The 16,008-nt window shown below is 44.3% G+C and overlaps 1 protein-coding gene across 1 annotated transcript; it reads right to left on the bottom strand.

Moving 5' to 3' along the window:
• Window positions 1-1,377: 1,377 nt before the first annotated feature.
• LOC124594249 (chymotrypsin BI-like) lies at window positions 1,378-15,737 on the bottom strand. Its single transcript, XM_047132613.1, has 3 exons — window positions 15,690-15,737; window positions 10,611-10,716; window positions 1,378-1,649 (listed from the first exon to the last, which is right to left on the bottom strand). The coding sequence occupies exons 1-3, from the start codon at window positions 15,735-15,737 to the stop codon at window positions 1,378-1,380; spliced, it is 426 nt and encodes a 141-aa protein (XP_046988569.1).
• Between the last annotated feature and the right edge of the window lie 271 nt (window positions 15,738-16,008).

Below are 16,008 nucleotides of genomic sequence, written 5' to 3'. Positions count from 1 at the left end.
TCCACAATACGAGCACGAAGAGTCTCTACATTTGGTACTGGGGTTGCGTAGACAAGAGCTTTCAAATACCCCCATAAATTAAAGTCAAGAGGGTTGAGGTCAGGAGAGCGTAGAGGCCATGGAATTGGTCCGCCTCTACCAATCCATCGGTCACCGAATCTGTTTTTGAGAAGCATACGAACACTCCGACTGAAATGTGCAGGAGCTCCATCGTGCATGAACTACATGTTGTGTCGTACTTGTAAAGGCACATGTTCTAGCAGCACAGGTAGAGTATCCCGTATGAAATCATGATAACGTGCTCCATTGAGCGTAGGTGGAAGAACATGGGGCCCAATCAAGACACCACCAACAATACCTGCCGAAACGTTCACAGAAAATCTGTGTTGATGACGTGATTGCACAACTGCGTGCGGATTCTCGTCAGCCCACACGTGTTGATTGTGAAAATTTACAATTTGATCACGTTAGAATGAAGCCTCATCCGTAAAGAGAACATTTGCACTGAAATGAGGATTGATACATTGTTGGATGAACCATTCGCAGAAGTGTACCCGTGGAGGCCAATCAGCTGCTGATAGTGCCTGCACACGCTGTACATGGTACGGAAACAACTGGTTCTCCCGTAGCACTCTCCATACAGTGACGTGGTCAACGTTACCTTGTACAGCAGCAACTTCTCTCACGCTGACATTAGGGTTATCGTCAACTGCACGAAGAATTGCCTCGTCCATTGCAGGTGTCCTCGTCGTTCTAGGTCTTCCCCAGTCGCGAGTCATAGACTTGAATGTTCCGTGCTCCATAAGACGCCGATCAATTGCTTCGAACGTCTTCCTGTCGGAACACCTTCGTTCTGGAGATCTGTCTCGATAAAAACGTACCGCGCCACGGCTATTGCCCCGTGCTAATCCATACATGAAATGTGCATCTGCCAACTCCGCATTTGTAAACATTGCACTCACCGCAAAACCACGTTCGTGATGAACACTAACCTGTTGATGCTACGTACTGATGTGCTTGATGCTAGTACTGTAGAGCAATGAGTCGCATGTCAACACAAGCACCGAAGTCGACATTATCTTCCTTCAATTGGGCCAACTGGCGGTGAATTGAGGAAGTGCAGTACATACTGACGAAACTAAAATGAGCTCTAATATGGAAATTAAGCGTTTCCGGACACATGTCCACATAACATCTTTTCTTTATTTGTGTGTGAGGAATGTTGCCTGAAAGTTTGGCGGTACCTTTTTGTAACACCCTGTAAACGTATATAGAAGTGGAGCAACATGCCAATATGACGCTAAATTTTAGTTCGTTATTGAAACCATTCAGATTACCTTCTATGAAACCGAGGACTTGCAAACCTGGACAAAAGGGTTATAAAAACGCGAGTATGTCTTCCGGAGTTGTGGATTTGAGAGACTGCTGAAGGGGATCCGAACACAGGTAGAGCCCAAGGTGCAGGTGCAGACGTGGTACTGACCCGTCGGCGCAGTGGCCCGCTGTGAGGACGCACTGCTGGATGATGAGCGAGCCGCCGCAGAAGGCGACGTAGTCGAGCCGCAGGGAAGCCATCCACGGGAACTGGCCCTCCTCCGCCTGCTTGCCGTAGATGATGCGCGGCTGCTTCCCCGCCGAGTCGGCATCATCTGCGGTACAGAAAAGTAGCTGTCAGCGCTTCACGCCAGTTCCGATCTCACGTTAGGAGGAATTCTCTACCGCAGCTAGTATGTTAGAAAAGTGTTTCACGGCTCACCGTAACGATTGGAACGAGTCAGATTAGAGGCGCATTATTGTATTTCTTTCTTAAATATGTGGTCATCAAGGCAATTTACAGACGAGCTTTCATGAAGGGTATAACATTTAATTCAGGAAGCGATATAGATAAGAAATTTTGTGCATTAAATAAACGACAAGTTCCCACGATACAGTGAGCCAGACATTAGGTGCAACCACATCGGAGGAATATCTATGGAAATGAGCGTTTGGCGTCATTGGCCGGGAGGCCCCTTGCGGGGTAGGTCCGGCCGCCTTGGTGCAGGTCTTATTACGTTCCACGCCACACTGGGCGACCTGCGCGCCGGATGGGAATGGAATGATGATGAAGACAGCACAACATGTCATTCTCAATGGAGAGAAGTCTTCCGAAGTAAGAGTGATTTCAGGTGTGCCGCAGGGAAGTGTCGTAGGACCGTTGCTATTCACAATATACATAAATGACCTTGTGGATGACATCGGAAGTTCACTGAGGCTTTGTGCGGATGATGCTGTGGTATATCGAGAGGTTGTAACAATGGAAATTGTACTGAAATGCAGGAGGATCTGCAGCCAATTGACGCATGATGCAGGGAATGGCAATTGAATCTCAATGTAGACAAGTGTAATGTGCTGCGAGTATACAGAAAGATAGGTCCCTTATCATTTAGACCGAGCGAGGTGGCGCAGTGGTTAGCACACTGGACTCGCATTCGGGAGGACGACGGTTCAATCCCGTCTCCGGCCATCCTGATTTAGGTTTTCCGTGATTTCCCTAAATCGCTTCAGGCAAATGCCGGGATGGTTCCTTTGAAAGGGCACGTTCGATTTCCTTCCCAATCCTTCCCTCACCCGAGCTTGCGCTCCGTCTCTAATGACCTCGTTGTCGACGGGACGTTAAAACACTAATATCCTCCTCCTCCTTATCATTTAGCTACAATATAGCAGGTCAGCAACTGGAAGCAGTTAATTCCATAAATTATCTGGGAGTACGCATTAGGAGTGATTTAAAATGGAATGATCATATAAAGTTGATCGTCGGTAAAGCAGATGCCAGACTGAGATTCATTGGAAGAATCCTAAGGAAATGCAATCCGGAAACAAAGGAAATAGGATACAGTACGCTTGTTCGCCCCCTGCTTGAATACTGCTAAGCAGTGTGGGATCCGTACCAGATAGGGTTGATAGAAGAGATAGAGAAGATCCAACGGAGAGCAGCGCGCTTCGTTAAAGGATCATTTAGTAATCGCGAAAGCGTTACGCAGTATATTGCTCCCTCCTAAGTATATCTCGCGAAGAGATCATGAGGATAAAATCAGAGGTATTAGAGCCCACACAGAGGCATACCGACAATCCTTCTTTCCACGAACAATACGAGACTGGTAAAGAAGGTATCCTCCGCCACGTGGCTTTCGGAGTATGGATGTGGATGTAGGTACCCAGTCCCTGAGCGGAGAAAATCCCCGACCAAGCCGGGAATCGAACCCGGGCCCGTAGGATGGCAATCCGTCAGGCTGACCACTCAGCTATCGGGGCGGACGGGTGATTAGCTATGAAGAGTCCTGACAAACATGTGGTCCCGGAAAAGGTGCAGCAGTCTTACAGTAGATGCAGGGGCACCGGTCATCTTTGTGCCGACATTTTCATGCAGTGTTTTACCGTGAGTGTTTTACAGTGAGTGTTCCGTGTTGTGTGTCTTTTGGGAAGTGTTGCAAACGGCCATCATACTGTCGCTGGGTGTGATTTCATCTCTTGCGAACAGAAACCAGACTGTCGCCATGTTGTTTTAATTGTGTGTCTACTATGTTACTTGTCTGATTCCTGTGTATTTTATTAACATTGCCAACCCCTTTGCTTTATGTTTTAACTTTCCACAATTTTCCGCCGTTTTACAATTTACGTCACCGTTTTATCGCCTGTTTTTCTTGTTTCTTTTCTTCTTACGTTTTTAAAAAGTCTGTAGGCTGTAGAGCAGCTTACTAAGCTGCTACCAGCCCGCCCCTCCGGGGGGGGGGGGGGGGGAAATTGAAATTCAATAAAGGAAAAAAAAAAAAAAAAAAAAAAGCTCTGCCAGCGAGTCTAATCTCGCGTACGTCGGTTTACACCTCGCTTCGCGCTAGACTGCTTACTTCCTTGTTCTGTGTACGAGTGGACGTGTTTGTTTCCTGGTGACTCCGTTGTTCGATCGTGTTGTATTCGTTCTGTCCTTCGTTGGTCGTGTCCCTCCTCTCCCGTTGGTGTTCGCGGGCCTCTCCGTGGGTCCTGCCGCGCTTTCCGTCATTGTTACCCTGCGACCGTTCTGGTCGCAGTTACAACAATAATGAATACAGGCCAAAGCAATTTATATTTAGACCAAGGTTCGAGCCTGCGTATCTTGCTCACTAGGCAGATGCACTGACCATTGCACCACTGGCACTGCAACTAAAATCGCTTCGCGGGTTTAACTAGTATGTTTCCCTCCAGTTCACGCCTCAGCCCATCTTGATGGTTCCCTTCTCCACTCTTGAGTTGGAGTTCGTTTTATATACTACGGTAGTCCACAATGCTGTGTTAGCAACACTGCCAGAGTGGTGCAGTACTTAGCGCATCTGCGTGGTGAGCAGAGGATTCGGTTCGTGTCCCAGGCTCGGTACAAATTTTAGTTCATTGCTTTGACTTGCGTTCGTTATCATAATAGAATATTGATACTTAACATGTCTCTCGAACACAGAATTTCATGTAATTGAACTTGAGGACTATAATACAGAATGAGTGAAGGAAGTAAATGAAGCTGAGATGGTATATACAATATGCTGAGAAAAATTTGACACAGCTCTGAAAGGCCTAACTCGAAAAAAGTCCCCTGTAGTAGACGCCATTCCTTCAGAATTATAGACAACCTCAGGGGAGCTAGTCATGACAAAAATGATCCGCCTGGTGGGCAATACTTGTGAGACAGGTGAAATACCTTCAGACTTTAGGAACAATGTAATAATTTCAATTCTAAAGAAGAGAGGTACTGACAGGTGTGAATATCAGTTTAAAAAGTCATACTTGCAAAATACTCGAACTATTTACTAACAACTGAATGGTGTAATTGGTAGAAGCACAACTCGGGAAGACCAGTTTGAGTTCCACAGAAATGTAACCCGTGAGGTCATACCACCCTTATGGCTTATCTTTATAATTTGTACCAGACTACAGTTAGAAGAGTCGAACGCCATGAAATGAAAGCAATGACTGAGGAGGGACTAAGACAGTGCTGTAGCCTCTCCCCAATGTTTCTCGATCTGTATATTCAGCAGCAGTGAAAGAAACCACGGAAAAATTTGGAAAGGGAATTAAAAGTGAGGGGAAGAAATAAGATCTTTGCCGTTTGTCTACGACATAATTCTGTCAGAGACTTGCAATAACGTTGATTGAAATTGATAGCATCTTGGAAAGAGTTTATAGGAACAATATAAACAGAATTTTAAAAAAAGGGTAATACAGTGTAGTGAAGTTAAATCAAATGATGGTGATAGAATTAGATTAGGAAATAAGAGACTAAAAGTAGTCGAGTTTGCTACTTGTTCAGCAAAATAGCTGGCGGTGGCCGAATAAGAGATGATATAAAGTGCAGACTGTCAATATCAAGAAAATTTTTTGTGAAAAAGATAAATTTGTTAACATACAATATAAAATCAAAAGTAATGACTTTTGTTCTTAAGGCATTAGTCTGGAATGTATCCTTGTACGGGACTGAAACGTGGACAGTAAGCACTTCAGACAATAAGAGAGCAGAAGCTTTTTACTGGTGATCCAACAGACAAATCTATGAAATTGAATGTGTAGATCGAATAACTGGCCGGCCGATGTGGCTGAGCGGTTCTAGGTGTTTCAGTCTGGAACCGCGCGACCGCTACGGTCGCAGGTTCGAATCCTGCCTCGGGCATGGATGTGTGTGATGTCCTTGGGTTAGTTAGGTTTAAGTAGTTCTAAGTTCTAGGGGACTGATGACCTCAGATGTCGAGTTCCATATTGCTCAGAGCCATTTGAACCATTTTGAACCAGACTCAAATCAAGCTCTGTGTTACATGATGAAGTTCCTCATGGCTGTTATTATAAACATTGTGCTGTGTATGGCGCTATGATCCCATGTTGGCAATAGGCGCCTAGATTGGCCATACTTCCTCCCGGCTGTGTTTGCGACCTGTCTGGCTAAGACTGATTTATCTGACCGAGTGCGGAGATAGGAAAGTGAAAACGAGCAGCACGCGCTATGGTGGTGCATAGTTGCAGCACGAGCAGACTGTGGATGAAAATATATTGCACGTGAAACATTCTTCTTGACAGGAAATCTACATCCACATCTACATCTACATTTATACTCCGCAAGCCACCCAACGGTGTGTGGCGGAGTGCACTTTACGTGCCACTGTCATTACCTCCCTTTCCTGTTCCAGTCGCGTATGGTTCGCGGGAAGAACGACTGTCTAAAAGCCTCCGTGGGCGCTCGAATCTCTCTAATTTTACATTCGTGATCTCCTCGGGAGGTATAAGTAGGGGGAAGCAATATATTCGATACCTCATCCAGAAACGCACCCTCTCGAAACCTGGCGAGCAAGATACACCGCGATGCAGAGCGCCTCTCTTGCAGAGTCTGCCACCTGAGTTTGCTAAACATCTCCGTAACGCTATCACGGTTACCAAATAACCTTGTGACGAAACGCGCCGCTCTTCTTTGGATCTTCTCTATCTCCTCCGTCAACCCGATCTGGTACGGATCCCACACTGATGAGCAATACTCAAGTATAGGTCGAACGAGTGTTTTGTAAGCCACCTCCTTTGTTGATGGACTACATTTTCTAAGGACTCTCCCAATGAATCTCAACCTGGTACCCGCCTTACCAACAATTAATTTTATATGATCATTCCACTTCAAATCGTTCCGCACGCATACTCCCAGATATTTTACAGAAGTAACTGCTACCAGTGTTTGTTCCGCTATCATATAACCATACAATAAAGGATCCTTGTTTCTATGTATTCGCAATACATTACATTTGTCTATGTTAAGGGTCAGTTGCCACTCCCTGCACCAAGTGCCTATCCGCTGCAGATCTTCCTGCATTTCGCTACAATTTTCTAATGCTGCAACTTCTCTGTATACTACAGCATCATCCGCGAAAAGCCGCATGGAACTTCCGACACTATCTACTAGGTCATTTATATATATTGTGAAAAGCAATGGTCCCATAACACTCCCCTGTGGCACGCCAGAGGTTAGTTTATCGTCTGTAGACGTCTCTCCATTGATAACAACATGCTGTGTTCTGTTTTTTCTAAAAACTCTTCAATCCAGCCACACAGCTGGTCTGATATTCCATAGGCTCTTACTTTGTTTATCAGACGACAGTGCGGAACTGTATCGAACGCCTTCCGGAAGTCAAGAAAAATAGCATCTACCTGGGAGCCTGTATCTAATATTTTCTGGGACTCATGAACAAATAAAGCGAGTTGGGTCTCACACGATCGCTGGTTCCGGAATCCATGTTGATTCCTACATAGTAGATTCTGGGTTTCCAATCCGACGAGGGTGGTCACGTCGCCAAGATTTCTGTCTTCCGTTAACCTACAGTGCGGCGGTAGTTAACGACTACTTTGTGCTAAACTTCCGCACTGTTATGAACCATGCAAGATGTAATATATTAACGTAAACAAGTAGGGTCAAAAGCAACCACTGAGTGTCTCTTGGAGGAGGCAACGAGTGGTGGGAGAGACGCGGTAGTGGGTCGTTTGTGAGACAGAAGACGGCAGAATGTTGCCAGACGCGGAGGCTTTACAGTATGTGTGGACGAGGTATGGGACCGTAGTTGCAGCTAGCATGCTTTACTGGGCGCGGTCCGGCGAAGTAGAACGGGGTACCTTTGACGCTGTCCTCGTAGGCGAGAAGACCTCATCCAAAATTATGGGCTGATTCAGTGGTAACACCTAGGCTTCATGTATTAGACGGTCGAAAGTAAAGATGGCTGGCATTTGCTGCGCCACATAAAAGAGGGACTGCCATTGTGATACGACCTGTGCAGCTTCAAAGACTTGCTGGAATGGCGTTTTATTAGCTGATCTTAACGCTGCGTTGATGGTTCAGAATTCTCTTTACACCATCTACCATGTTTACTGGGAATGTATCATTCATAAAAGATGTCTGAACCAGTGCTGCTTTTATCTCTTCAAATAACTGTAAATTACTGCATGTGCCCATACACATTTTCTCCCTGAAAATTTAGCGATAAACAATATTAGGGCAGGTAGGGAGCCTGGCATCTCCTCGCTGAGATCAGTGCTGTGAGGACTTCACAGGTAAGTGAAGTTTCCAGCTACCTGTAACTGTGATCAGACAATAGGCTTAGCCGGCCGGAGTGGCCGAGCGGTTCTAGGCACTACAGTCTGGAACTGCGCGACCGCTACGGTCGCAGGTTCGAATCCTGCCTCGGGCATGGATGTGTGTGATGTCCTTAGGTTAGTTAGGTTTAAGTAGTTCTAAGTTCTAGGGGACTTATGACCTCAGCAGTTGAGTCCCATAGTGCTGAGAGCCATTTGAACAATAGGCTTAACTGCCTGAAATACCTTTCAATTGATTCATTCTGTCATTGTTATGGCTTGATACCAGAACATCAACTACTAATTTCTTTCAGTAGTATAATTAATAAGAAACTTTTATGTTTAATCTCATTCATTTACATTTTGACTTGGCTTCTTCCATAACGTTGAGGGTCGCCGTTCAGCGGTGTTGGCCAAAGCATTGTGTTCAGAGCTCAGGCTAATATGGAATACTGGTATGGATGTGGCAAGTTTTACTTTGCAACGAGGCCGTTACCACAAAATGTGAGAGATAAGGAAGAGTGGAGGTGGTTTGAGAGAGTAAAGATGGAGGAGGTTTTGCCCCGGCCTGCTGCAAGGGAAAGAGAGTTTTTTTAAACAGATTTTACAATCCTAGCGCAGCGGGAACAGCGAGTGTTAGCTAACTACATGGAAGACACTTCAAATAATGTTTGTTTTGAACAATCAGGTATTACAATATTGAATCTCACTCGAGACCGTAACTAAGGCGGAGTCCGATAGACGAAAAATTGTTGCGACCCGAAACAAAGGGCAGTTTTGTGATAACTAGCACTTGTTGTATTACAGGTCACGATTTAAACATTCCTAGTATCAGTGAACGTTATAAAGCGATTTAAAAACATGCAAATCACCTTCGTTTTCTGACAAGTCGGTCAGACAGATTCGCATAAACACTGACGTCAGTTATGGAATGATGGAACATGTATAATATTCATCCAATATGACGTTTCTGTTAAATAAAAATCTTCTCTGTCGATTGATGGTTTCAGCTAACAGAGATCTTTCGAAGCGTACCTTCCCCTGTTCGTCCACGAGATTCAGAGCACAGTAGACAACGATACGTAAGTTGATGCAGAGCTCTTTGACCTGAAGGAGGAATTCGATATAATTCCGCTCCTTCGTTTAATGAAAATCGAATGTTGTACCAGATTTGTAATTGGATTCAGGACTTCCTTGTCGACAGAACTCAGCATGTTCTTCAGGGGATGATTCAATGGCTCTGAGCAGTATGGGACTTAACTCTGAGGTCTTGAGTCCCCTAGAACTTAGAACTACTGAAACCTAACTAACCCAAGGACATCACACACATCTATGCCCGAGGCAGGATTCGAACCTGCGACCGTAGCGGTCGCGCGGTACCTCCTCTCAAAATGTGGAAAGTAAAGTCCTTGGAGTAGAAGAGATCTGTTTCATAGTATGGAAGATGAACAAATGCTCATAGCCCTTAAGGTATGCATTTCACATCGCAAATTTATTCTTGTTTTACTGTAGGGAACCTGTCGCTAAACTTTGGGACACCCTGTGTGTGAAATGTCAAGTGAATAAGATCGAAAGATCCGTGAGGCTTTTAAAGGACGATGCTGTCGCCTGTAGGGAAGTTACAAAGTTACAAGACTGGCGAAATGCAGGAAGACATTCATAGGATCAGTAATTGGTGCAGAGACTGGAATTGATCCCGAACGGGAATAAATCTAACAAATAGAGCATAAGTAGAGGAAATGATAAAACACCGGAAGTAGTAACAACCGTAACATATCTGAGAATAACAATTCGGATTTGTGTAGTAGTAAGATTAGCACATTTCAGGTCAAGATTGGAGGAACCTAAAGAAGAATGGGTTTACAAAACGCTCGTTCCACCGATTTTAGAGCATCGGTCCTAAGTAAGGGACCCTCACAGTTTATATTAATAGAAGAGAGAATAATAAAAGAGAGATCCAAAGAAGAGCGATGCGTTTCGTCACGAGATCGTTTAGTAAGCGCGAGAGCGCAACCAACTCTAATGGCAGACACTACAACAGAGATGTCGTGCATCAGGGAGACAGTTGGTAATGACTTTCCAAGAGCTTTCGTTCCATGAAGAGTATGACCACAGATTAGTTTGTCTCAAGTACATTTTGCAAATGACCACTACCAGAAAATCCGCGAAATTGGGGGTGATACGGAAGCTTAATAACAGTGGTTCTTCCCTCGCATCATTCGCGAATGGAGCGTGAAATGGTAGTGGCACTAGAAGAACTCTCCGCTGTACACTATAAGGTGGCTTCTGGAGTATAGATTAGATGGAAATGAAGATTTAGTTATTAAAATGTCTGACAATGCCCCTGTTAACAATCCCTGTAAAGAACTGCGTCATCGATGACGAATAGGTTTACACAGCCAGCGATGCTGCTAACTAGAACATTTCTCTACCGTGGACGTGTAGATTTGCTATTGCTTTTCACTTAAACTGTACAAAGGTTCTAAGACAAGCGGCAAAGAGCTGTAACTAACCTTCCTCACTGTGCTGTCTTGGCTGGAGCAGCGCGCCCTTGGGCCTCAGCGCCCTCACGTCGGAGCGCCTCTCCGGCAGCCGTGGCAGGCCGCCAGCTGGCACCGCCTGTACAACACACACAGCCACACACACAAAAATCAGTTGACCGTGTGGCATTAATGGCCGCCAGTCCCAGGCTAGTGTTTTTCGGACGCCTCGTGGTGAAAAATTAAGTGTAGTTGCATGAGCAGGACTAATATAATAAGGTGTTCATTAATGTTAACACTAATCACGTATACGTCTCCTGTAAACTGACTCATTCCACATCATTACAATGCAAGAATCGTTTATATGATCTACACTACTGGCCATTAAAATTGCTACAGCAAGAAGAAATGAAGATGACGAACGGATATTCATGGGACAAATATATTATACTAGAATTGAGATCTGATTACATTTTCACGCAATTTGGGCGCATGGATCCTGAGAAGTCAGTACCCAGAACAACCACCTCTGGCCGTAATAATGGCCTTGATACGCCTGGGCATTGAGTCAAACACAGCTTGGACGGCGTGTACAGGTACAGCTGCCCACGCAGCTTCAACACGATACCACAGTTCATCAAGAGTAGTGACTGGCGTATTGTGACGAGCCAGTTGCTCGGCCACCATTCACCAGACGTTTTCAATTGGTGAGAGATCTGGAGAATGTGCTGGCCAGGGCAGCAGTCGAACATTTTCTGTATCCAGAAAGGCTCGTACAGGACCTGAAACATGCGGTCGTGCATTATCCTGTTGAAATGTAGGATTTCGCAGGGATCGAATGAAGGGTAGAGCCTGTCTGTGTAGCAGCGTCAAGGGTAACCGCAGCCGTGGTCTCCGAGCTGATAGTCCATGCTGCTGCAAACGTCGTCGAACTGTTCGTACAGATGGTTGTTGTCTTGTAAACGTCCCCATATGCTGATTCAGGGATCGAGACGTGGCTGCACGATCCGTTACAGCCATGCGGATAAGATGCCTGTCATCTCGACTGCTAGTGATACGAGGCCGTTGGGATCCAGCACGGCGTTCCGTATTACCTTCCTGAACCCACCGATTCCATATTCTGCTAACAGTGATTGGATCTCGACCAACGCGAGCAGCAATGTCGCGATACGATAAACCGCAATCGCGATAATTTACAATCCGACCTTTATCAAAGTCGGAAACGTGTTGGTACGTATTTCTCCTCATTACACAAGACATCACAACAACGTTTCACCAGGCAACGCCGGTCAACTGCTGTTTGTGTATGAGAAATCGGTTGGATACTTTCCCCATGTCAGCACGTTGTAGATGTCGCTACCGGCGCCAACCTTGTGTGAATGCTCTGAAAAGCGAATCGTTTGCATACCACAGCATCTTCTTCTTGTCAGTTAAATTTCGCGTCTGTAGCACATCATCGTGGCGTAGCAGTTTTAATGGCCAATAGTGTATGAAGCACGTAACTAACTAACTTCTCATTTCACGTCACTTCTTCCGTCTATGTACATAAAACGAAAGAAACCAAAGATGAGACGATCGCTGCCTGATATAAAGCAATGTCCCAAAAACGTACGAGGTGAAGTAACAGCTTCCCTTGTAAAGTTTCAACAACTTTAAGTATGATGAAATGGCGTGCAACCTGCCTAATGGAGCTCCTGACAAATTAAGATGCTGAACTAATCTTCATCACACTTCAAGAGGAGAACAGTTCGGACGTTTTTCACTCAAACGGCTTCAACTTTAGTTGTGGTTATTATATATGATAGCATTAAAAATATATTTGCAGTCAAAAACCATTTTTACGTTTGGTAATATTTTACTCGGCGTCATAATTTCATGCTATTATTGCTTTTCAGTTCCGTCACGTTGTTTTTGATCCAAACTAACATTAATTGTTTGGATTCACTTGTGATTATTCAGCCGACAAAACGGAAAGTTTTTTCCCTTCTACGCACAATGGTCAGTTTCCACGCAGCTTAAGAAAGTTTTAAGTTTGTGTGTTGAATACAGATAACGGCAATCTGCTTGTATCATGTTTGTGTTATATCATGATCAGAGAAGGGAGAGGGTGAAACCTGAGCCAATATACAGCCAAGGGGTGAGGAACCCTTTAGCTTTCCTGATCCACATTAGAGTACGGGGGAAAAGAATGTTACTTTATGATTCTTAATTCAAAAGAAAAAAGAGAAGGAAGATGACATTAATTTCACAATTTATATATGAGCGTTCGTTAATAATTTTATACATAAGTAATTTACAAATCCTAGAAGTATGTCACATTTAGCTTACTGTAATTACAGAATTACGGTAGGTCTACTGTTAGATAGCAAACATTCGCAATAATTGCAATCCACAGAAAGATTTTTAACTTACACGACTTGTGATCAGAACTACTGTGAAAAAGTTTCTTTACCAGAATTGTTTCCTTGTATTAAAAAAAAAAAAATAGCTCTGAGCACTATGGGACTTAACTTCTGAGGTCATCAGCCCCCTAGAACTTAGAACTACTTAAACCTAACTAACCTAAGGACATCACACACATCCATGGCCAAGGCAGGATTCGAACCTGCGACCGTAGAGGTCGCGCGGTTCCAGACTGTAGCGCCTAGAACCGCTCGGTCACCCCGGCCGGCCCTCGTATTTCCATGAATTAATTTCATTACACGTTTCTGAATGTCTAGTTTCGCAGTTGCAACTGAAGTAGCAGTAAGATAACAGACCAGAGCGTCTGACTGATTGGCCGGTTATAAAAACGAGACTCCGGGGGTTGAAGTATAGCATGGGCGGCAACATCAAGAACGGGATGGACCAATGAGAGAACAGCATCGTGTGGCGTTAGTTTCAGGTTGAAAGCAATCAGTTTTTCATAACTTTACCACAAACTAATTTCATCGATCTTTCTTTAGTTTTCTTTTTTCTTTTATCGATTCCGGGCTAGATGCTCACTGATATTTCCTTTCGGCCGCATGAGGCCTGCTTGTTGCGGGTTGAACTGTCCTGACTTAGGCAACTATTCTCGACTAGCACTAAATGGAACGATGGGTTTAGCGTTTCCACCTGAAGAGTGGATCACCATCATACAGTGTAAGATGCCTTCAGTCTATGAGACAGTGAGGAGAGGTTTGGAACTTAATGCAGGACCTTGGCGTGAAACAAAGTCTGGCGATGAGGAACTTTACGACACTACCGCTCCTCTCCTTGCTGGCGACAAAAATTTCTCCGGCAACACGAATTTCGAACCGGATAATTCTGAGTCGATTGCTTCAGCAACGGCGTGCGTCAGCGACCTCGACTGTTGAGGTGGATACTTAACCTTTTATGAACGGTTATTCGTTTCGGACGGAAATGCAATTATTTTCGTCTTCGAGCCCTTGATTATTTACATACTGCATTTCTCTGCTAAATTGTTTTGTTCAGTCCATTGCTCATAGCATTAAGAAATTTCGAAGCAGCCTAATTCTTAATATGTCTGTATTACATTTCAAAGATTTTATGTAGGAAACAAACCTGCGGAAAATGTACATGAATTGAAGTAACACTTATCGAACGGAAATGCTAGTCGCAAACTACCTCAGCTCAACATCATCAAATTGAAATGGTTCAAATGGCTCTGAGCACTATGGGACCTAACATCTGAGGTCATCAGTCCCCTAGAACTTAGAACTACTTAAACCTAATTAACCTAAGGGCATCACACACATCCATGCCCCTGACTGAAGCGCCTAGAACCGCTCGGCCACCACGGCCGCCCTCAACATCATCAATTGAGATTCAGATAGCCTAGCAATACTGATGTTCGTTGATGCCATACCACTAATATTAACCAGCTATAGCTTCTTTTTAGTTTTACACCTTCAATACACAATAAAAGCCTTGTTTCGTAACCTGACATAAGCTAGGCAGGTCACCGCCTCTAACCACGAAGTGTTAACGTACAGAGGTCTACTTTAGGTCGACGGCCGGAAGCTCAGTATATAGCAAACGTTACGACTGCAAGTGGCGTGATCTCAAAGAAATATGGATGAAAAAAGCCAGAATCATTTTAAACAACCCGGCATGCAACGGAGTTCAGAATCATAGTTCAGATCTACAAAGCGAGGTGACAAAAGTATTTTGATATCTCCTAATAACGTGCCCAGTGTAGTGCAGCAATTCGACGTGACATGGATTCAACAAGTCATTGCATGTACGCTGCAGAAATATTGAGCCATGCTGCCTCTATAACCGTCCATAGCTGCGAAAGTGTTGCCGATGCAGGATTTTGTGCACGAAATGACCTGTCTGTTACATCCCATTAACGTTCGATGAGTGGCCAAATCATTAGCTCGAATTGCCCAGATTATTCTTCAATGTCTGGAGCATTACGTGCAACGAGCTCCGGATTTTGATAATCTAACGCGCGAATTGGACAGAATTTGGCACGATATGCTTCAGGAGAACATCCGACAACTTCAAAAATTACTGAATCAATCCCGAGCCGAATAACTGTTTGCATTAGGTCCAAAGGTGGACCAATGCGTTATTGATTTGCTCAATTTCTGGAGCTCTCTCTTGAACAAATCATTCAACTTCTCCGAAATTGTAGTGGTTTGTTTGTCTGTAAATATATCGATTTCCGTCCCATTCGGACAATCCCTTCGTGGTGCGTTTTTTTTTTTTTTTTTGCTAGAGTGTATAAAATGAAATAGGAGTCTTTTACCATTTCTAACGGTTTTCACAGTACAACTGTTGGCAAAGACAGTCCATAGTTAAGTGTTAAACTATTGTGCTGGCAAGAAACATGGAACTTGAGATGAAAATCGATGCTTTTACTACATTAGAACTTTTGAAAGAAATTTTTCTGATATAATTTGATTGTTGTAATATTATCTATAGTATAAATAAATGCGAGAAACCACATGCACCCGATCGCTTGCAATTAAACTGGGGCTGAGAAGGAAGCGCAAAACAGCTAAGAGTAGAACAGACTATGAGTACTACCATCATATGTGTACGTTTGTTAGAACATTTTTTAGAGAAGAAATAAGCGCTATTAGCGTACAGTGGAATCTGTACTTCTACAGGCGATCTCACCTGGACGGCTGCCGCTACGAACATCAGACACACGAGCAGGACTTTCATTTCGGGATGGACACACTGCCCCACACCCGTGGACATATATGTGGTCACCCCAAAGCACTTAGATAGAGGAGCTTGGGAACGTGCGTGAAGTGTTTACGAAGCTTCAAGTACTGAAGATCAATATCGTATCTACGCCGAAATAGACACGTGTCGGTCAACTGGCCACAGGTGAATCCTGATACGGGATGATTCTTTTACTCATCAGTGTAGGACATCACGATAATGATCATATAACCTTCGTCAGTAAACAAGTGATATCCCCTCCTGTGTA

Source organism: Schistocerca americana, chromosome 2, assembly GCF_021461395.2.
Source record: "Schistocerca americana isolate TAMUIC-IGC-003095 chromosome 2, iqSchAmer2.1, whole genome shotgun sequence".
In the NCBI taxonomy this organism is placed as follows: domain Eukaryota; kingdom Metazoa; phylum Arthropoda; class Insecta; order Orthoptera; family Acrididae; genus Schistocerca; species Schistocerca americana.
The sequence above is the reverse complement of the archived record's forward strand: the minus strand, read 5'-3'. Positions and strand labels throughout refer to the sequence as shown.

Coding starts and splice junctions, on each gene's coding strand:
- LOC124594249 (XM_047132613.1), bottom strand. CDS start 15,737: ATGAAAGTCCTGCTCGTGTGTCTGATGTTCGTAGCGGCAGCCGTCCAG. Junction 10,717..15,689: donor TCGTAGCGGCAGCCGTCCAG/GTGAGATCGCCT, acceptor TGTGTTGTACAG/GCGGTGCCAGCTGGCGGCCT. Junction 1,650..10,610: donor AAGACAGCACAGTGAGGAAG/GTTAGTTACAGC, acceptor TCTGTACCGCAG/ATGATGCCGACTCGGCGGGG.